This window comes from Scleropages formosus, chromosome 16, assembly GCF_900964775.1.
Source record: "Scleropages formosus chromosome 16, fSclFor1.1, whole genome shotgun sequence".
NCBI lineage: Eukaryota > Metazoa > Chordata > Actinopteri > Osteoglossiformes > Osteoglossidae > Scleropages > Scleropages formosus.
This window is the reverse complement of record NC_041821.1, coordinates 20,239,465-20,260,920: the sequence shown is the minus strand read 5'-3', so window position 1 is coordinate 20,260,920 and position 21,456 is coordinate 20,239,465. Positions and strand designations below refer to the sequence as shown.

The 21,456-nt window shown below is 42.1% G+C and overlaps 1 protein-coding gene across 2 annotated transcripts; it reads left to right on the top strand.

Moving 5' to 3' along the window:
- The first annotated feature begins 987 nt into the window (after nucleotides 1-987).
- On the top strand, nucleotides 988-20,174 carry aftpha (aftiphilin a). 2 transcript variants are annotated; one of them, XM_018751138.2, is made up of 10 exons: nucleotides 988-1,272; nucleotides 5,081-6,734; nucleotides 13,973-14,130; nucleotides 14,702-14,828; nucleotides 15,000-15,056; nucleotides 15,189-15,311; nucleotides 15,824-15,884; nucleotides 16,829-16,912; nucleotides 17,520-17,643; nucleotides 18,858-20,174. In XM_018751138.2, the coding sequence occupies exons 2-10, from the start codon at nucleotides 5,118-5,120 to the stop codon at nucleotides 19,021-19,023; spliced, it is 2,517 nt and encodes an 838-aa protein (XP_018606654.2). In that variant the 5' UTR covers nucleotides 988-1,272; nucleotides 5,081-5,117; the 3' UTR covers nucleotides 19,024-20,174. The 2 variants fall into 2 exon arrangements, with proteins under 2 accessions (XP_018606654.2, XP_018606655.2); XM_018751139.2 differs by lacking the exon at nucleotides 16,829-16,912 and having other exon boundaries at nucleotides 990-1,272; nucleotides 18,858-19,109.
- Nucleotides 20,175-21,456: the final 1,282 nt, after the last annotated feature.

Sequence of the window (21,456 nt, the reverse complement as noted above, 5' to 3'; positions counted from 1 at the left end):
TAAGCTCATGGCGTTGCACTCAAAAGGAAATATACAGAATAAATTGCAAACGAACGTCATTAAGCGTTTACACAGGATACCGGTGAACACCATCTTTGAACATTATTTTACAAATGTCAGAATGAGCACCGCCAGCATTCACAAGCAAGCAAAGAGACTTTTGCTCTTGTTAGAAAAAAAAAAAAAAAAAAAAACCCATTCTCCACATTTTATTAATGCTGCTACAAGTGGGGGAACTTGCTGACGGGAATTTCTGGGCTTGTTTGTTTTGCAGCGGCCACCATTCTCCGCCACCTCTCAGGCCTGAATTAATTAGTCTACAGTTGGGCACTTCAGGCACTTCAGGCACTTCAGGTTCCAGCCCCAGGAACTGTGTGCCGTTGCATCAAAACTAGCCACATTCTGTCTCGGGACAAGTACGCTAATTGTGTATTTGTGTTTACTATGTAGTGTGTGAGTGACAGAGAGAGAGAGTGTGTTCCACTGATGTATGGATGAGTTACCCATTGTAAGTAGTAGCAGTGTAAGTCTTTGGCTGCTCTGGTTTCCTCCCACAGTCCAAAGACATGCCTGTTCAGATTGCCCCATAGTGTGTGAGTGACAGAGTGAGTGTGTTCCACTGATGTATGGATGAGTGACCCAGTGTATCTAGCAGTGTAAGTCACCGCGGTGAATAAGGTGTGTGGGCTCATAACACCACATACATAGAGCTGACCGGAAGTCGCTTTGGGGAAAAGTGTCTGCTATATGTAAATGTAAATGTAATGTTACTATAAATAAACCAATGCCATAATGTTGCTACTTAGTACATTACTTAGGTCTATCATAATGAAGGCATTTTTAAGACATTCCACACCGTGTTTATAAGTACTTTTAATAAGATACAACTGCAGTGCAGCGCCGAGCGACATGCTGAATACATGGCTCACATCAGTGACATAATTAGGCACGGCCCATTTGCTCTGTTGTCCTGGAGAAACGCATAAACAAGAAGCTCAAAGAGGCGGAAGTGGAGCCGGAAGTGATGACGAACGTGATGGCAAAAAGGGGCTTTCGTAGCGTCCCCGTGCATGCTGGGAAAAGTTGACTGCTGAGCTTCCCAGAGCGCTGAGGAGGAGCGCTGTGGCACCGCGAGCCGGCTGTTTTAACCTTCGTCTCCGCTGACCAGAAGTCCGGGAATTGTTTGTCCCACTTTCGTTTCTTCGCATCGACCTTCGGGGATGTGCCCGCCGCCTGCGAACCATGAGAATTAACCAGAAAAGAGACTTAAAGGTACGAGAAATGATGTCTTTGTGCACTCTCTTCTGTCTCAGTCAGTACAGGCAGGCAGGCGGCTGCCCGCCTAAGCTAGCGCGGCTAGCTAGCGCACAGCTAGCGCGAGCGGCAGACTGAGCCGCGCGCGAGCTCGTCGCACGGAGGGGAGTCACCGTCCCCGCCGCGTCGTCGTCCTCGGCGAAATGTGAGCCGGAGCCTCATAAAAAATGAACGCCGCGGCGCGCATCTTCGGGTTCCGTTCGGGTCAGGGTGTCAGTCGCGTAGAAGAGAATTTCAGCAGCCGTTCCGTTCGTTCTCATATGGAGAAGCAGGTGTAGGACGTCGCTGCTGCCGGGCGCCCGGGGCGGGAGGTCCGCCGGGTTCGGGCCTGTCCGGGGTCCCTGACGACGCGACGGAGCTGCTCATGCGATGGCGGGCTCGGCCGGAAAAACACGGCAGGCAGCAGGCACGGCTCGCTGTGCTCGTCCTCCGCTCGGCATATCTCTGTAGGCTCGCCTCGGAGTTCCGCCTCGACCGACGCGACACTTAGACTGTGTGGTTTGAGCGGAACTGAGGTGACTTGTCTGACAGCTGTCACCAGCAGGTACAGCCCAGCGCAGCGCGCCTAGCTAACTAGCTAGCTAACTAAACTAGCTCCTCCCGAAACTCTCCAACTTTTTCTTCTTCCCCAAACAAAACCGCATTTTTCGTGTCTTAACTGTCCAGCTCAGCTGCATCGCGAATGTAAATTAGTGGAACATGAGCCGGGTCCGTGCCGGGCTTCCTCTTCAGACATCGTTTTGTTTTCAATCAGTGTTTTTAAACTTGCAGCAGTGCATGATGGTGGTGGTGGTGTTGGAAGCGAAAGCGAACATCAGTTTGTTTCATTCATTGCTACGGGTAAATAGGAATGAATTTCTGCTGCTTTCTTCTCACATTTTCTGATATGTGGCTCCTTCTCAAACGACAGCGTTGTTGTTGTTGTTAACCCCTTATTTATATAATACTTTCATCCAGTGGCTTAGACTAGTGTGTGATTTACAACTTTACAGTAATTTACCCATTTATACAGTGTCATCTCACTGTTTTGGTTCAGTTAAGTACCTCAGTCGGTGTACTACAGTGTGTGAGCAGGATTTGAAGCAACACTTCGATTATGAGGTGACAGATCTAACCTCTTCAAAATATGCCATCTAACAAATTTATTTTTATCTCTGTAGGCCTTTTCCAAGTATGTTTAATAAGTGTTAAAATGATTCACTTTGTATTTTTTTTTTTTTTCTTTAAGGTTTGTTGCCCTTCTGAAACTGTTGGAACCTTGTTTGAGGTCAGCGCCCCGCTTTGTCCCTCAGATCAAATCTGTTTGTAGCCGAAAATAAGTTCAGCGCTTCAGTCTTGGTTGGAAGTTTTGTAGGCACTATGATCAAAAAGATGCAGTCGTGTGAAATGTATTTTTGCACGCTGGTGTCGTGCACGAGTCTGTGCCATTTAATGCAGTATGTTACATCAGTGCCCGATTTTTAATTTTTTTTTTTTTTTTGTTCTGTGTTTTCTGTCTCACCTGTTGCCTTCAGGGTGTAACTGAAGAGTCTAGCGAGAAAAGAAGTGTGGTACTGCTGCTCTGCCACTTCTAATTGTGGAATATGAAGTAATTGATGGTCTCTGCTTTGTTGTACAATTTAGAAGTGGTTATTTTTATTATAGATTGTAGAAGTTGTTGCTGTCGTGCACTTTAAAGTTACTGTTTATGTCTATCATTTTTCTATAATGTGCTACGCTAAACTTAAAATACGTGTTCCTTGACTTATGTCTGTCAGTGGTACGATTTTTACAGATCTGTGTAAATATTGCCTTACTGATGTGGTTGTTCTTGGTTTTGGGAATCTGTTTCGACATCAGAAAGCGTATAAGATTTATTTTTTGGCGATTAGGTCTATAGATTTTTGTGTACTTTCGTGAAATAAAGGTGTGAAGGCAAAGCTGTGCCAGTATGTGCAATTAACAAACAGTATCTTAATGTATTTTGGTTTTGTTGCCTCTCTCAGTATGCATGGTGCATCCTGTTAAACAGCTACTGTGCCGAGTACCCACGGCAAGCATTACTTGTCTTGAAAATGAGGAAAAACTTCAGTTCCTCCTATTCAAGATGTTTCATTCTGATATTGTGGATTTCGCAGATTGATGTCTCTTTACGCAGAACAAACATGTTTTACTGATTCTCCTCAGACCTTGTTCAGTGCTGACACCCTCTTTTCTGTTCCCAGAGCAGCCTCCACCACCACCGCTCCAGCACCTTTGTGCTTGTCTGCATCAGCGCATGACTACTCCATTATCACCTAATTGCTGTCTAAGAGTTCATCTCCTCTGTCTGGCTCTGGAAAAGCCACGCTGATTTAATTTGAGCACACAAAACGTGCTAGGACCCAGGACAAAATGCTATTTAGGACGCCTCTTGTCTTCAGCTTGATTCAAGTGGGCCACCGTGGTGAACTCATTGTCACTTGGTTCCACAGACTCTGTTTTCCCCATTCAGATGGACTATTTCCCAGAAGTTTTTGTGTAGAAATAAGAGCTGAACCGCAGTGTTTGGAGACATTCTGTCTTTACTACGATGAACAGTACCATAAGTGTGAAAGTACTTGGTGGCTGTCAAGTTCATCTGTTCTCTGCTTCTCAACAGAAACTCTATGAACTGGATTTAAAAAAAAAAAAAAAAGGGGGGGGGGTGGGATTCTAATGCAGCTAATCAGACAGCATTTCCGGTTATGTAATGTAATAATGATCGTAAGAATAATTCTTTATTTTCTTATGGCTACAGACATTTTGTCCCTTTCAGTTCTATTTTGTCCGACTTGCCTTATTCGCTTTGAAGGAGCGTTACGCTGCAGTGTATATTGCACATCGTAAGCATAAATCCACCTTGGTCGGGTTTTAACCAGCCCCCTGTGGACATTGTGTCCCTGACAACGCATCAGTTGGGCTGACCCAGCTTGACGGGCTGACTTTTCAGGGCACCCTTGCCATGGACACTATTAAGGGATTTGGAGAAAACTTTGCTCAAACTTTCAGACCTGTCTGAGTTTGACCTCTGAGTTGTTTCCAAGGCAGGGGTCATTCAGAACAGGAACTTTTTGTCTGATGGTTGCATATCCTTTTTTTTTTTTTTTTTTTTTGGAGTCTCCCTGATTACCTGCCTTAAAAGGCAGATTGTCACAGTGTTGTGTACTTCACCATAAGGGTCATTTGGGTCTTCACATTGTTTACTTCCCCACAAGCCTTCTTGTGTGGAATCGAAGATTCAGACTCTGTGTAATTGCTTGAGCGTTGAACAAAGGAAGTGAAATTCCTAATATAGTAGAAATGTGAATTACCTTTTTTTTCCTCAAAACCCACCAAATCTTAGTCTCATGCAACTTCCTGTATGTTTCACATCTAACATGAAAATAGAATTGAACCATTACATTGAAGACAACCAGTTATTAGATTTTTTTTAATTTTGTTTATGTAAATAAGATTTCTCCCTTTTAAGTCATAAAAATATTTCTTCCTGAAAATGTTTCCATCTTCAGATATCTTTCATAAAAATGGAATTTGCCTGAAAGAATAGCTGTAAATGAAAGTGATTTTAAAGTGATTTAAAATATAAAACAAGATGTTTAATATACCATTTCAAATTACGTGATGCGATGTTAGACCATGTAAACTTGATATCTAGTATATATATTATGTTACTGTATTTGTCTGGTCTTTTGACAACAGTTCTTTTGATATGAAAAATTAAGGTATTAAAACAGATGTTCTAAGTCTTTTTTTGTGTGTTCCACAGGTGTGAGTGAGAGGACTTAGAAGATCACTGTGGGACCATGGAGCCAGAAGTCGCCCGCATGTACTCTTCTTCTCCGCCCCCACTGGATGATGGGGCTGAGGATGACGATGATGAGTTTGGTGACTTTGGGGGCTTTTCTGGAGTGCCACCAAGTGTCAGCTTCACTGAGTTTGACACCCCTGCCACCTTTGGTCAACCTCAGTCTGCAGTTGACACCTCACCCCCCAGCTTGTTCAACAACATTAGTGGGGGCCCTGGACCCTTCGGTGGGCCCTCTGTGGAGGAGGATTCTGCATCATCTGATACTGACATCCCTGGTGCAGACTCCTGCAGCAGCCGGGATGGCACTGATGACTGGAAAAAGCTAGCAGACCAGACTAGACCGAGCCCTTTTTTGAACTCTGCTGACACTAAGATGGGTAGCAGTCGGACAGAGTTTGAGGTAGGCAGTTGCAATGGGGGCAGTCCAGTCACTGTGGTCCTCACAAATGGGTTTAGTGCATTTGATATGCAGGAAACTCCCTTCTGCTTGGATGTCACCCATCCACAAAAGAAAGGGTTTGCCTCAGGTCCAACACTGGAAGATCACCCTGCCAGCCCTGTGGACAAATTTGCAGACTTCTCTGCATTTTCTAACACTGTCACACCAATGGACATTTGCCAGGCCACAGACATAAGAGAACGCAGAGGCGATTCCAGCGACGGGAAACCACTATCAGACGTGCAGGATGATGAACTCTCCAGAGTAGGCCTGGCAGAAGCCAACTCTGAGAAGAGGGTCACAGGCATAGGATCTGACACCAACTCCTCCACTGAGGCAGTGCAATGGCTAAGCAATGGGGAGGGTAGTTTGCACATAGGGGACAACTTTGACCAAAGTGACACAGAACCGATTGTGACACACCAGGGCTGTGAGGAACCTGCTGTCCACAGTGACAGTGAGTTGACAGAGATGGACACTACTGAAGGCAGGGTGTCTCCTGAGCATGCTCAGGAAAGATCAGTAGACCAAGAAGAAGAGTCCTGTGATTCTCCCAGCAATGGTTTCTCAGAAGGTTGTTCCATGTCCCCAGCTGGATTGGATCACTGTGGGGACTTAAGCCAGACTAGTTTTGCTCCCTTACAGATGCAGTTCAAAGAGGATGCCACGACTAGCACTGACTTCGGCAAAGTTACCGTGGAGCCAGAGGATGAAGACTTTGGGGACTTTGGCGATGCCACTACCTGCAACCACCAGGGTTTTGCTGACTTTGACCAGGTGGATTCTGGTCTCTTGGCCACACCAGATGAGCAAAACGTTGTGTCTCGGGTTGCAAGGGAGCCTGAAAATGAGGAAGATTTTGGTGATTTTGACTCACCTAAAGGTTATAGTAGAGGGAAGGATGGGGATGACGGTGAGATGCAGTTTGCAGATTTCCCTGGCAGTGACAGCTTTGCAGACTTCAGCTCTGCACCCGTCGACTCCAGCTCTGATTTCAACACAGGATGGAATGCTTTCGGGGACCAGGAACAGGGTGGTGATGACTCCTGGGCAGCATTTGACCAGGAACAGAGAATTGCCTGTACAGAGGACACCGAAGAGCGGTGGCAGGCCAGCACTGCCACCTCTGCACCCCTTACTGGCACCCCCCAGACCAGCAGGAGAGAGAGCCTCGTAAGTGGAGCTTGGTAACTTTTGTATTTCAGTGTTTGTTCTTACCTCCTGTCCTTTTTCACACAAGTATGGTCTTTTTTTCCATAAGGTATAAGCAACTTATTTTTCCACTGATGTCCATTTTTCCCTGGTGCACTGTACTTTAATGTCCTACGTAAGATGACACCTACACAGAGGTGATTCTGATACAGCAGGTGGGTGGTCTGAAATGTTGAGTTCCAGCTGCAGCTGACACGCCTTAAAGTATGTGCACGTCGGTGTTCATATTTCAGGAATGTGCCCCAACCAGGCATTCCACGTTTTATTGGAACGATAAGGAAAGGGGTTTGTAGCGTAGTGTTTAAAGATGCTGTCTTCAGACCCAAATGTCACTGGTTAAAATCTCATCTTCAGCTGTAGTTCCCTTGAGCAGAGTACTTAACTTAAATTGTTCCAGTAAATATTATCCCAGTGTGTAAATGAGTAAATGGCTGTAGATTGCATAATGTGTGTTGCTTTGGTGGGAAGTATCAGCTAAATGAATAACTATAACTTTGGAAGGAAACATGCAAAGTGAATGCTTCAGCTTTGCTGTGATGAACAGAATTATATTTTTATACGAGCGTTTATGTCGTGAAGCAAGTAAATTTTACAGTTAAAAATTGCTCTAACAGCCTGAAGAAGATACAGTTCTTTTACAGAAACAGTTTTTGGTAACATTCAGCATGTACAAATAAGAGTGGAAAAACACTGTTGACTAGAAGCTATTTAACTTCATATGATAAACATTTGTAAGTAACCACAACTTTGAGATCACTCAAACTTCTGCTTGTTACCAGGTAGTTTACAAGCAAAGTGAGCTTAAATAACAAAAGTGATGTTCTCCTTTGATGCTAAAACATTCATTTTTGGTGATATTTCCTTCCCTATTACTATAGTTTATTTCGGTGGACATCTTTGTCCATGGCAACAATGTTATCCCTATCTTTTTCTGCAGACATTTTTCTTGTTACAATAACAAACTTCATTTGAATGTCTTGTAGCAGCTTGCGGATGCACTGTAGCTTGTGTATGGCTGTGGTTGTATGCTCTACTTACATTTACGTTTATTCACCTCCAAAGAGACTTATAATGAACGCTATGTAGTGTTATCAGCCTACACACCTTATTCACCAGGGTGACTTACACTGCTAGATACACTACTTGCAATGGTTCACTCATCCATACATCAGTGGAACACACTCTGGGTGAACCTGAACAGCATGTCTTTGGACTGTGGGAGGAAATGGAGCACCCAGTGGAAACATTGCACCCAGAGCAAACCCACACAGACATGAGGAGAACATGCAAACTCCACACAGACTGAGCAGGGATGGAACCCACGTCCTCTCGCACCACCCAGGCGCTGTGAGATGGCAGCGCTACTCACTGTGCTTCTGCGCTGCCCGATAATACATTCCAGAAGCCAAATTAGCATCAATTTCACATGTGTGATGTTCATTGTGCAACTTTAATCCCGTATATATGTGTTTCAGGAATATATCTTGCTGAATCACCATTTGTTGTTTGCCAGGTGACCGAGGGCAGAGCAAGTCTGAGCTGCAATAGCCCTGGCTGCTTTCTCTTTGTCACCACAGTTTACTTCCTGTTTCACGGTCATGGGTCATATTTCAAAAAGGGAGGTCACTGAGTTGTGTAGTTTTCCAGAGACCAGTCATAGGCCATGTGACAGAAGGGTTGTCCTTTTCTGTTTACTGGGTAATCCAGGTCAGATCTCACTGTTTGCGTGAGCCGTGACCAACCACTTTAGAGCCCAGGAAAAAAAAGGTATTCGTGTACAGCACACACTGAAGAAACCATAGAAGTTTAAATCATATAAACACCGGCGGCTGCACTTGCATGCCAGTCCATCTGCATGGTCTGCCTGACAACATCTGTTTGCGTATGAAAAAGCCTTTCAAATCTGGTGCTGCTAATCTACTGATACGGAGCAGAGTTAACCTTTGGGCATCACTACCACCTTCTGTACCATTGAGCTCTTCTGTCTTCATGTTACGCTCTCTTATTTTAAAGTTTTACTGGATTAAAATCAGTTCTTTTTAATCATTTTTCCTCTAATTTGTAGATGGGTTAACTTTTTTTTTTTGGTTCTGCTTTCCCTAGTCTCTTTAAACAAGTCATGTTTTTATTGCTCTGAGATGTCCCTTTTTTTAATTCATCTTTGAAGAGTTGTAATGAGCTCAAAATATTCCTGAAAGAGCAGTGTATATTAACTGACTGTGTCTCTACTCACTGTCCTCTCACCTCCCTGACGATATTTCGAGGAGCATAAAATACTAGTAATTTATTGCTACCTAATTTTCATTTTTAAAACCATATTGACAAATTGAATGGGTTTATTGCTTTCTGAAATGACAATGAACAAGGGGGGGGCATTAGAGACCTGTTTGAAAATTGTGATGGTGCGCTTGTGCAATTTGTAAAGGAAACTGACCCTTCAGACTCTGCTTCAGGTGTTGGTATGTGCTGTTGTCTCTTCTCTTTCTGGTAGTTGTGAATGAGAAATTTTTAAAAAAAAAAAAGAAAAAAATCTCTGGTAAAATTTGGCTACTAACCACAGTTGCACTTTATGGGAAAACAAATTGAAGTTAAATATTTAAATTTATCCATTCACTTTGTTGCAAGTGAACTGTAGGCACTGTCTTACAAACATTGATTAGAATCAAAACTTTTTTCCTTTTAATGGCTTATATAATAATATTCATGTTGTAGACTTAAGATTAAATGAGTCCAAATTAAATTGATTTTAAAAAAAGGATGTAAAAGCATTACCTAATACATAGTCCAAATAGGTTAGTCATACCATTGTTGCTTAGTATTGCGACTACTCTGAAACATTAACATAATATTGTGGAGCCCTCATTTAGATTTCATTTAGGATTAATATGTGTTACAAGTGATTGTTGTCCATACAGTAGTATATGAATTCCTGATCTTTATTCAGTCTGCTGCAAGTATTTAGATGCTCTGCTTATACTTCAGTTCATGGTGGCTTTACCCATTTATACAGCTGTGCAGTTTTCCCTTTCTGAAGAGTTCAGCAGCAGTGATCTTCCTGGGACCTGAACCAGTAGTTGCCAGGTTATAATCCTCAACCCTATGCTTCTGCCTTATCTCCCCTAGCCCAAAAGGATTTGTTGTGTATGAACACTAGTACCCCTCATAAAGACAAGGATCCTTTTCAGGGTTACAGGTTTTTTTTTTTTTTTTTTTTTTCCCTCCCCCCTCCCCCTCAACTCTCAGCACTGGGACACATGTGGCTGTTGTGATGGTGCCCAGTACTCTGCAGAGTCCAGTGTGGGTAAATGGGATGAGAAAGACCAGGTTTATGGCTTCTGTCCACCAGTCTGTGTTCTTGTACATAGTCTATTGTATATAGGACAAAAATAATTGTAAACCAGTAATTTGTATGTCTTTGAAAGCTCAGTCAGTGACACAAACAGGAAATGGAATAGGTGATCCCCCAGTAGCTGAATTGATTGCTTTGCTCTGAAATAGATTGACTTGTACTCAAGGCATCAGTGGCGAGTAGCATAGAGTGCTTTCAGTCATGTTTCTCTTTTGGTGTACGTGTCCCAACATAAAATTACTTTAAATTTTCTAAGATTAATCTTAAATGACACACATCTGGTTTGTCCTGTCTTTGCTGTGTTAAATTCACCTGTTCTTTATTGTATGAGTCAAATTCTGAACATTTATGCAAGTTGTGAATAATTAAGCTCTCACTATCGTGATATGAAAGCATGCAATATCAATATTTGCTTTTTGTGTGTGTAGTAAATGCATTTTCATGCAGCCACTCACAGCACTCCCTTAAGTGCAAATAAGTGATTGGTTAAAATATAAAATGAAAATAGTTTTGTGGGCCTCAAGTAAAAGCACTGGAAAACCGTCCCTCTGTCAGTGCGTCGGTGTCCAGAACTAAGAGGCCTCCGATTGGCCTTCCTGGCCTCGTGTTATTCCCTCAGTTCCTGCAACATCCACAGATGGCGCTATATCAACATTGTAGAGTTCTACAGCGCTTCTGGCTGCCTCCTAATGGACCTGCTGCTGTTTGCTCACCCGTGAAGTGCTCAATCGAGACAGAGGCACTAGTATTCATCACAACTGATAGTTGTATATAAAATCATTTTATAGGCTCTTCAACCCCTACCCTGGGTTTTTTTTTTTTTTTTGCACAGAAGCATTAGTGGATCCTTATTCATAATCTTGTTGAAATACACACACACACACACACACACACACACAATTAACTGAAACTGCTTGTCCCAAGCAGGGTCGCAGTGAGGGCTGGAGGGGGAGGGGACACACCCAGGACAGGACGCCAGTCTGTCCTAAGGCAACCCAAGAGGGACTTGAACCCCAGACCCACCAGAGAGCAGGCACAGGCCAACTCTGCTGCGCTACCACGCCCCCCTTTGTTGAAATATGTTTCAGGAAAAACTTGAAAATATTATTTGTTCATATATGCTCTCTGGGTGATGTGAACCATATGTGTGGAGGCGTTTCCTGGTTATCTGGACATTTTCCAGCATCCTAGGCCCTAGTCTGCTGGCAATATCTGTAAAGATGGGGGGGACTGGTGAGCCTGGTGTGAGCTAATGAGATGGTAGGGAGGTGTAATAAATGCTGATTCAATCTAATGTGTGGATGGAGGGCCAGTCTGTAGGCTGTGGAGGATTCCTAGGACTGTTAGGCCTGCTCTCCTTTAAGGTGTATCCATGATCCTTTCCCTTACCCTTTTAGTCAGGTGTTCTTCTGTGTTCCCCTGCTCCTCATTCACTAATCCCTCATTCATTAATGTTTCTTCCCAGTTCTATTGATTTTTCAGGCCATCCTGCACAGTAGGACTAGAGGAGTGGATTGCATTCTCTTTGTGCTGCCCCCCCCCCCCCCCCTTTTTTTTTTTTTTTTTGTGCGTGTGTCTGTATGGAGGAAGTGAGCTGTTGGCAGGTATGACTCACTGTCAGAACAGTTTTCCCACCCCCCTTGCTTCTGTAGATGCCTTTCCAGTCTGTTCAGAACAGTTTCATGTTATATTTGTCCATTTAAATTTCACCGGTTGTCTTAATCGAACTTTGTCATACTTGCACCGCATGGATTTTCTGGTCCTTCAGAGGAATTATTTGCAACAGCCATGCAGCCACTACATTAGAGAGGCTTTTTCTTTGTGGTGCTTGTTGTTCATTTTTGCTGCAAATGTTCAGCACCATAGCTAAGCTCTACCTATCTTTTTTACATGCTAGTAAAAGCAAAAACTTTGTAGCTCAAAATCTGAAATGGCTTTTATGGTTTCAAATCTAAGTCTCAAAGTGCACTGCTACAATATCTGTGACCACTGGATGTTAATCTCGGTTTTTGCAACCAACTGTTTTGGCCTACACTGATTTTTGTAAATTACTGTAGTCTTACTGTATTATGCTATTCAGTACATTAACTTCACTAATAGTGAGTTATTTTAGTTCTTATTTTTATTTCCAAGTTCTGTAGAATAGTCATTTTTCTTTCCAGGATGACTGGTGATTTTCAGATATACTGTATTGGGATGGGCAAAAAAAAAAAACAGAAGAAATACACAGCAGTGATGTGAATGCCAAATCGCCACAAAAATGACAGCAGCTTGGTTGGGAATGATGGTTAACGTGTTGAACTTATCTCTTGCTCTGTTCAGGATATTGGACACAGGCAACTTGGTTCCTGACTTTTTTTCTTCCTCCTACCCCCTTTCTTTTAATGTACCTCTGAAAGTTTGTAGGTAGATGACTTGCTCTATTTTTGCATTAGTCATTCAGTTTGTAATGGCAGTGTTACCCATACTGATTGTAGGTGCACCACTGATTCACAGTGAGCAAAAGTCAGAAGTAGTGATGATACATGGTTAGACTATAAAGTGTAAATGAAACACATTTTCAAGATGCATAAGATCAACCAACCATTCCTACTCAACAATATCATACTGAAATGCAGTAGTGGATGAGCAGCTGGTTACATGACCATTTTTCACTTATGCATTCTGAAGGTTCAGTAATCATATTGCTTGCTGCAGGGGATTTATGTCAACAATTCACCTTCTCTTACACTGGTGTTGCTATGCCAAATGTGTACGGAGATGGCAGTTCTATTGTCACAGGTGTTTTGCTATCCCTAGAGGTTTTTAAATTTTATTTTATTTAAATCTTTCTACAGAGGACATGCTTACAATGAGGAATCTAGTGCTTCTTTGTCAAGTTGCTTTCAACAATAATTCTATGTTTGAATGATCCTGTGGGGCAGTGACGCTCTCCTAATTTGAACTCATTTACATTTATTCATTTAGCTGATACCTTTCTTCAAAAACTTAGTGTTAGTTTACCTACAATTATTTACCCATTTAGACATCTGGTTAATGTTGTTTGAGCACTTATGAGTATGTACCTTGCTCAAGGGTACTACAACCAGAGGTAGGCATCGAACCTGTGACCTTTGGTCCAAATGCAGAAGCTGTAACCACTACAGTATCAGGTGTCCCCTGAACCGAGTGGATGAATGATGCACAACCACGTAATGAGAGCTTTAATTTCATTGTCTGTTTTAGTGATTGGTTTAAGGTTTGAAAATGTGGCCAGGAGAATCTCTTAAACATTTTGCTCATGAATGAAACATTAATAATTTCAAGTAATTAGATTACTTATAACAAAAAGCCCAAGTGTCGTCATTGAACAGGGAAGGGTTTGCCTCAATGCAGCCTTAGCAACTATAAGTAACATGTTTGCATCTGCAGGAAATTGTGAACCTGGAGCATGTTAGAGGGTTTTATTAACTGATTCAACTTTTTTTTTTTTTTATTATTATTTAAAATCAGCTCATGGGAATCTTTTTGTTCATGTGATTCATGCAAACTTTAAATTTTCAAGAACTCCAGCTGTGACATGTTCCCTCACATCAGTCCCAGTTCACTCTACTGTAGCTCATGTAAGAAAAACATTAATCACCCATTTTTTTGTCTCGCACAGTAAATTGTCTAGTGTCTTCAGCCTGTGCATTTAAAAAATTGCATCTCCAGTATGTTTGTAGGTTTTTGCTGTCATAGAAGCAAGTTGAAAACTATTCAGTTTAATATTATTTGAATTTTCCAATTCACACAATGCAGAGTCAAAAACTCGAGGGATGTCTCTTGTTAAAAGCCAGATGTCTGCTCTCCCCCCCCCCCCCTTTCCTAGACATTGCTAGCCAGCCGACTGGAGCGGCTCTTCCAGGCCAGTTTTCCGGAGGCTCCCATCCTACAGGCTGGTGAGGAGGTGCTCCCCTTGCAAGCACTCCTAGAACCCCTTGAGAAGCAGCAGGAGCAGAGTGATGAGCAAAGCACAGTGGCACAAGGGTGAGCGAGTCGTAATTTTCCTGTCTCCGCATAAATGACGTGTGATCTATTGCAAATTTGAATTTTTTTTTTTTTATTAAATTGTTGTACTGCTTGAGTGATATTAATGAGATTAGGAGCTTGGCAGTTACATTGATGTGTAAAGTCAATAAATTGGCAGCGTTATACTACGTAGATTTGTCACAATTATAGCTGTAATGCTACTAAGATTGTATGTTTTGTGCTCTATGACTTTAATGTGTTTTTCATGCTTTACTGTACTTGTTTAGTAAAACTGCAATCATTTAGCATTGTCATTACTGTCCCATTGTAATTACTTCATGAGGTGTGAGGTTCATGTTAACATGCACATTGTATCAGATATCTCATGTTTTTCTTTGAGTTAATTGCCAAAGGCTGAGGGTTAAAACTTTTATTGTCCTGCATTATATGTAACTTACTGACTACAGTGACTATTGCATTCGTACTGTCACACCGTAAAAGTGCTTGGTAGCAAGAAGCGGGAGGGGGAACATTCATATGTCACAGCACAGGTGTACTGCAGTTAGATGACATTGCTCTTGTGTGGCAGGTGGCCGCAAGACATGTGGCAGCAGTTGCGGGATATCCACAATGCCTTGGGCTTGCGACACCAGTGGGGTGGCTCCCACTGCAATAGGACCCTTCTCTGTTCCCTGGGCATTGACACTAGGAATATTGTGAGTCAAACCCTCCTGTCTCTTTATATCCTGCATAATGCACATCTGCTGTGTGCTAGAAAGCTGGGGTACTTTGTTAGACAAACTATCCAGCTGTTTAATAGTGTATCATGGACTTCACCAAAAATGTGTTTGACTGCTTTAAGCTGTGACATCTGTTTCTCCACTCAGCTGTTCACAGGTCAGAAGAAGCAGCCTGTGATCGTACCCATGTATGCTGCTAGCTTGGTTAGTACCACTTAATACATTAATTTACATCACAAGAGTTGTTTGCCTAAATTTTGTGTGGTATTTTGTCTCCTCCCAGTCCTTAAATATGTGAAAGATTATATATAGATTCTTTTCTATTGTTGTTCTCAGGGCATGCTAGAGCCAACCAAAGAACCTGTGAAACCGATTTCAGCGGCAGAGAAGATTGCATCTATAGCACAAGCATCTCCAGTCTCTCCAGAAATTAGTTCTTGCTCATCAGATCCAACACAAGTAAGGGAAGTTTCAGTGTTCTGGTTATTGATTATTGGCTATAGGTTTACTTACCAGATGTATGCTATTAGGGAGCTATTCAGATTTAATTTCAGTGGACACCAGTTTCACATGTCCTACAAATATTAGCACTTTCTAAATTTTGAGTCAAGACTGACACATAGTGTACGCAGAGACAGACGTCATTGATATCACCGTAAAAGCTAAATTAATAAATGTTAATCTTGCTCATCTCTGGCATGTTTTCATGCATTCCCATTGCACTTACAGCACATACAGATGACAGAGATGCAGTGATTCAGGCTTCCTCAGTTTTGTTTTGTCATTTGTGGAAACCAGCTTCATCTGTTACATTTATTTCCCCATTGCTTTCCCTTGGATCTCTTTTGCTTCTCCCTCTGAATTAGGGGATGCATCAATTTTCCAGGGCACATTTCTGGTAGATGGCATTAGTTCTGAATCCTTTTAAATTCAATTTCCTTGTTTTCACTGTTTGTTCCTCCCGCCACCAGGAGACGCTCCCACCTATTCAGTTTGACTGGAGTAGCAGTGGCCTTACTAATCCTCTGGATGGTATGTTTCTCCTGTGGCCCACCTACCTCTAATTTTGTCTTCCCCCTAATTTTCTTCATCTGATCCTAGCAGATCATAGAAATGGGCCCTATGGCATTCAGGCTAATGACCAAACCTATCTACTTTCCTAAACCTTGTAGATCTCGGGTTGGTTTTGTCTAAGACAATGAAAGGAAAAACCTAATTCAGATAAATTTCTTTCAGCCTCCTAACACACACTAGTGTAAGATTCAAGTGCTTTAATTCCAATGAAATTGATTAGATCATATTAGATTTGGCCAAATTAGAGCCTTTCAATCTTAAATGAAATCTTTAAAATTCAACAATAAGGATGAGCTTACATGTAATTGGTAAACAATCATGCCAAAAAAGTGTTTTATATCTGCAGTGATTAATGAAGAGGTTCACACAGAAAGCATATAATTTTATAATTGGAGAAATATTGCATATCAGCAGGGACACAAGTGGTTATGTTCCATATTTGTTTAAATGCTGACTTGTTTTGAGCAGGTTGATGGTCTATACTTGCCTTTTAATGAAATGAAGACAATATGTTAAATATTTGAACAGGTACTTCTATAATCATTAGATCTTTGCTCATTTTTTTATTACAGCTGCTAACAAAGTACAGTTTCAGATGGAAAGTAATCCTTAAGTTTTACTCCCATTTGCCTTTCACCTAAATCTAATATTCATGTATGTGTAATCTTCTGTAACTTTACATTCTCACTCTCTTTTTCACTTGGTACAAAATACTACTTTTTATGTTGGAGCTCTTTTGCGGATATCTTCATTAACAAGACCAGCCTGTGCGTGTCGTTGAATGTTGTATGTGCTAATGCTGTGCTGCACGTGTGAACTGCGTCTCTCTCCATTCCGCCATATGCTAACCCTGCCTCGCCCTCTTGGGGCCTCCTCACCGTCTGCGTGGCTCACTCTTGAAGCCAGCGGAGGCTCCTCTCTGCTCAACCTCGATTTCTTTGGGCCCGTGGAGGACTCTGGCTCTAGCAGCGCCACGTCTATCCCAGGTCAGCACGCGTAGGCGTTTTCCATTAACTGCTAACAGAGTCTCTAACATGGCTGTCTCCATATGAACTGTGCAGTATTTCAGAAACCCTCCTGTCTCTGATATTCCATTACTCCTTCCCATGGGAATTATTGCAGCTTTAGATATCCACATACAGGGATTTATAAAAAAAAAAAAAAAAAAAAAAAACCTGTTATAATGCTTATTCGGGAGCTCTGTCTGTTGTATAATATACCAAGAAAGGGATCATTCAGGTTTGGTAGTGTTTGTAAGAATGTGGGCTCAAGTCCCAAGAGGGGTTCAGCTGGTGTAAGGTTTGCCTTTACGTATCTCGGGTGTCATTCTTGATAAAAGCGTCTGTTTGGCAACTGTGTAGTGGTGCAGCAAAAATATTTTCAAAAAAATTGAATTACTTCAGTTCAAGTTCTTGGAAATGCATGCATGGACCATTCTAGACTTTACAGGTATCTTTTTGAAAGTGTTTTAAGCGTTCTTCTGTAGTCTGGGGTGTGAACGAGTAAGGATGCTGCTTTGTGCTGGTACTATACTGGTGGTAGTGCATTGTGAGGGGCGTCTGCTAACACGGTGCATCTCCTCCCCGATGAAAGGCGTGGACCCTGAGCTGTATGAGCTCACCACTGCCAAACTGGACACCAGTGGTGCCACCAGCCGTGTAGCTGATGCCTTTGCCCGCCTCATGTCTACCATGGAGAAAACCAGCACCTCAACCAGGTCAGGCCCCACCTCCTTGCTGTGCTCCTCTTGTGCATATAGGGCATTCCTTTAATTTTACTCTTCAGTTTCCATTTAACTGTTTACAGATTCTATACTTGTGAATGTCTTCTGATGTCCTACTCACATCAGGGCTCAGTGATGGGATAAAAAGTAATTGTCATGATAAATATTTGTTTTACAGCAAATAATACCTTTATGTGCAATTAAACAAGCTCTTACACTTCAAGAGACCCAGTTTAGAACACAAAACTTTTCAGAGGTCTACATTTTTGTGCAGATGAATGTATTTATACTACTCATAATTAGCCTCTGGTTTGATATAAAAGTACTCAATCTTAAGGAGTCAGATTTTTGGTGTGTTTACAAATTCTTTCCAGTTTTCTTTTTAAAAGTACTATTTCTTATGATGCTTAGCTGTCATTGTCCAAACTTAATTCTCAGTGTTCTAACTACATACCGTTTTTTTTTTTTTTTTTAAATAATCACAATCTGACCTTCATATGTACAAAAATAAATCCATGGTTCAGTCAAAATGTATACATTGCATATTTTGTGCTTGACCTTGTTAGAATTTCACTGCGCTGCAAACACCTGAATCTCAAGAGATCCTTGTTACGAAGAAAAAAGTAGCTGTATTTATACTGTTGATCTTAGTGGTAAATTCATATATTTTCCAGCATGCTGGCTACTATTAATTTTGCAAGATTGCAGTACAAGTTGCCAACTTTTAGCAGACTTGGACTCATTTTAAGTCTAAGGCAAGTGAAGCAAAATCTTCAGGTTGTATTAATACAACCTGTTAAATGTTTTTATTGAATCTAAACATCAGGCTCTGTTGTTGGTGACCTGTAGTGTTGTTCATGGATCTTTGCTGCTCTATTGTGTCTTTGGCAGCAAACCACAAGATGGAGACAGATACCATCTGGCTCCTCACTATACAGGACTTCCTTTTTTGAGCTTCCGTTAGAGAGAAGTGTTGCTTTTTATATTATTCAGAGGAGGACAGATTAGAAGTGGAAGTCCCAGTGAGATAAAGGAATGATGATACAGAATTGTCATCCCCTCACTGGAAGGTGTGGGAGGGAATGATGGCAGATGGTACCCAGGGGCCTGCTGGTGCAGGAATCCGCTCAGCGTGGGCAGTCCGCAAGGCACTGTTGGAGTAACCCTTCTCCTCCATCTCCTTTCGCTCTTACTGTGTTGACCAACAGGAAGCCCCGCAAGGAGGAGAACTTGAGCGAGGAAGCAGCGAAGGTGATTGCAGGGCTGCCGGACCTCTCCTTCATGCAGGCAAAGGTGCTGATGTTCCCCGCCACGCTGACCCCTCTGGGTTCCTGTTCCTCATCTGCTTCATCCACTGCCACCACGGGTGACTGAGGGTCTCCTCTCTGGCGCTCATGATCTCATTCAACCAGTCAGCTTTCTTTCTTCTGCGTCCCACTTTGGGATTTTTTATTTTTTTTCCCCCTCTTTCCTTTCCTGTTACTCTCCTCCTCATGTTGTGCTGCTACCTGGTTTCCTCTGTCTAAAAAAAGGGCAAAGCTGAGACACGAAGGGGCCCATGTCTACCAAGAAGCTCAGCGGGTGGTGTTGACAACAATGATGATCACGAAAAGTAAAAGCATATATTTATTTATCAACAAATACTATGGAAGAAGTCTTGTTTATATTATGAGAATCAATCTGTAAATAATCAGGGATGAACTTTAGTTATTTTTCGAAGATTATTTTTTTTTCCCCCCCTCTCAGTACTGGGAGTGCGTCGTTTGTCTTAGTGAGAACACTGGCTGAAGCCCTTCTTATGAGGCACAAGTAAAGCGAATGAGAAATCTATATTATGTACATAACTTGAAACCACACTGCCTGCAAAATCCAGCTGAATGTTTTCCTGTTGTGTTCATTGCCTTAGTTTTTATTTTTGTTTGTTTTTACCTTAAGTAGATTTTATCCTCAACTTTCTTAAATTAAGCTGTCTTTATTGTGCTTTTGTTTTTTGTTTGGTTTGTGTAATTTTGTCCGATTTTTGTCAGCGTCTCCCTGCAAAACACATCAATCTGTGGGCTGAGGGTTCATGTCTTGTTGGAAAAGACGTCTTTGCTTTTTGGCAGCGGGAGGGGTGTGTCATTTTTATGATTGAAACCACTGGCATAAAGTACTTTCGAATAGATTAAGTGTAAGTTAACTGATGTGATAATCAACTTAAAATTGAGGAATGAGGGACCAATATTTACTTCCATGTTTCTGTTACTTACAATATTAAGTGCTTTCATTAGCTGTTTTTGTTTTGGCATTTCTCATGTTTTACCACTGTAAATCTATTTTTAGAAGGATTTTGCACATTGTAAAGATGAAATGGATGTAATCATAGTTCGCTGTGGCTTTAGACTGTGTACAGTAAAACTATGGACTGTAAAATGTATGGGAAAATTCCTATGGAAAAAGACAATACACTTGAAGAGCCTGTAAAAAGGTTAACATGCATGCCGGGTTCTTTTCAGACTTAAGTGTGTAAATTTACTTTTAGTGTACACAAGAAATTAAAATAATTTAAGAGAAAATAATTGATCTCCTGCCCTGTGTGTGTGTGTGGGGGGGGGGGTTTTTTGGGTGCTTTGCCACAGAAAACTGGTTGAGCCTTTTGGACTGCAATTGCAGTCCAGATGCATTTTTCAGGTCTGCATGCAGAGCTTCTCCTCGACTGTCGGTTCCAAAGTTTACGCTCGATGAAACTTGATGCAGTGTAAGCTGCGGAAAGACACGAGACCTCTTTACTTATTCATGCGCCGGCTGAGGGCTTTGGTTCCGGCTGCCCAGGAACTGGGTTAGTGCTAGAGGAGCTCTGTGGTGCAGCCTTTGGGAGTGTGAAATACTGAAGTTTCTGAACACTGAACTTTCTTCTTCACCTTCTCTTGGCACGAACCCAAGTCTATATTGGATTTCCGCTCACATGTGGTCTGTGACACCGAGGAAACTTTCACTGTGATATTAGACAGTTTTATCTTGTTTTGAGTGTATTGGCGTGAATGTGGTGTATGTTGACTGACACTGACTGGTGTGCAGTAAGAATATCGATGGTGTCCCTCCTCTCATCAGCCGGAAAGTCAACACTGGGCAGGCACTACATATACATGTTCTTGGTGACCTAGAAACAAGCTGATGCCAACATTTTAGAGAATTGGTATCAAATTTCAGGCCAAGATTTGCATTTCCCTCCCCCCTCCCCCCCAATCATCAGTCTGTTTTATTTCACGCACCTTTGGCTGTGCTGGACGGTGGAGCCGGAATAGAGGGTTAGGAGCACTGCTGATAATCTGCGGCCAAAATGGGAGGGTGGAAACAACTGTAAAATAACTACTGGCTGTCTCCTAAAATACACCTTGGCCTGGTGCTCCAATGAAAAGAGCACATCTAATACACGAGTATATTAAACTCCCTCTTCGAGGTTTGGCTTTATAACAATAAAGTGCACTCTTTGCGCTCCATCTCTTAACGCGTTTGCCAAACGCTCTCCTCCAAAGCTACGTAGAGCTCCGAGTAAACAAAAGTGCATTTTGCCAACAGATGAGGAAATAAGTACTGAAGTACACCTTGTTTTTCTTTGTGTCCTGCATATTCCTAACCTGCTGAAGTGGCACACAAAGGGAAGAATTTTAGGATCGGGTAGCACGTGGTGAGGGACTGACTAACAAACATTTCGGATGTGCAGAGATGGATGTGAATTTTGAGACCCTTGGTTGCTGCAAGGGATTCAGCATCTCTGAGGGGCTCTCTGTATAGCGTATAATTATGAGCGCGGAGGTTTTACAGGGC

Coding starts and splice junctions, on each gene's coding strand:
- aftpha (XM_018751138.2), top strand. CDS start 5,118: ATGGAGCCAGAAGTCGCCCGCATGTACTCTTCTTCTCCGCCCCCACTG. Junction 15,885..16,828: donor CCTTACTAATCCTCTGGATG/GTATGTTTCTCC, acceptor TCACTCTTGAAG/CCAGCGGAGGCTCCTCTCTG. Junction 16,913..17,519: donor CAGCGCCACGTCTATCCCAG/GTCAGCACGCGT, acceptor CCCCGATGAAAG/GCGTGGACCCTGAGCTGTAT.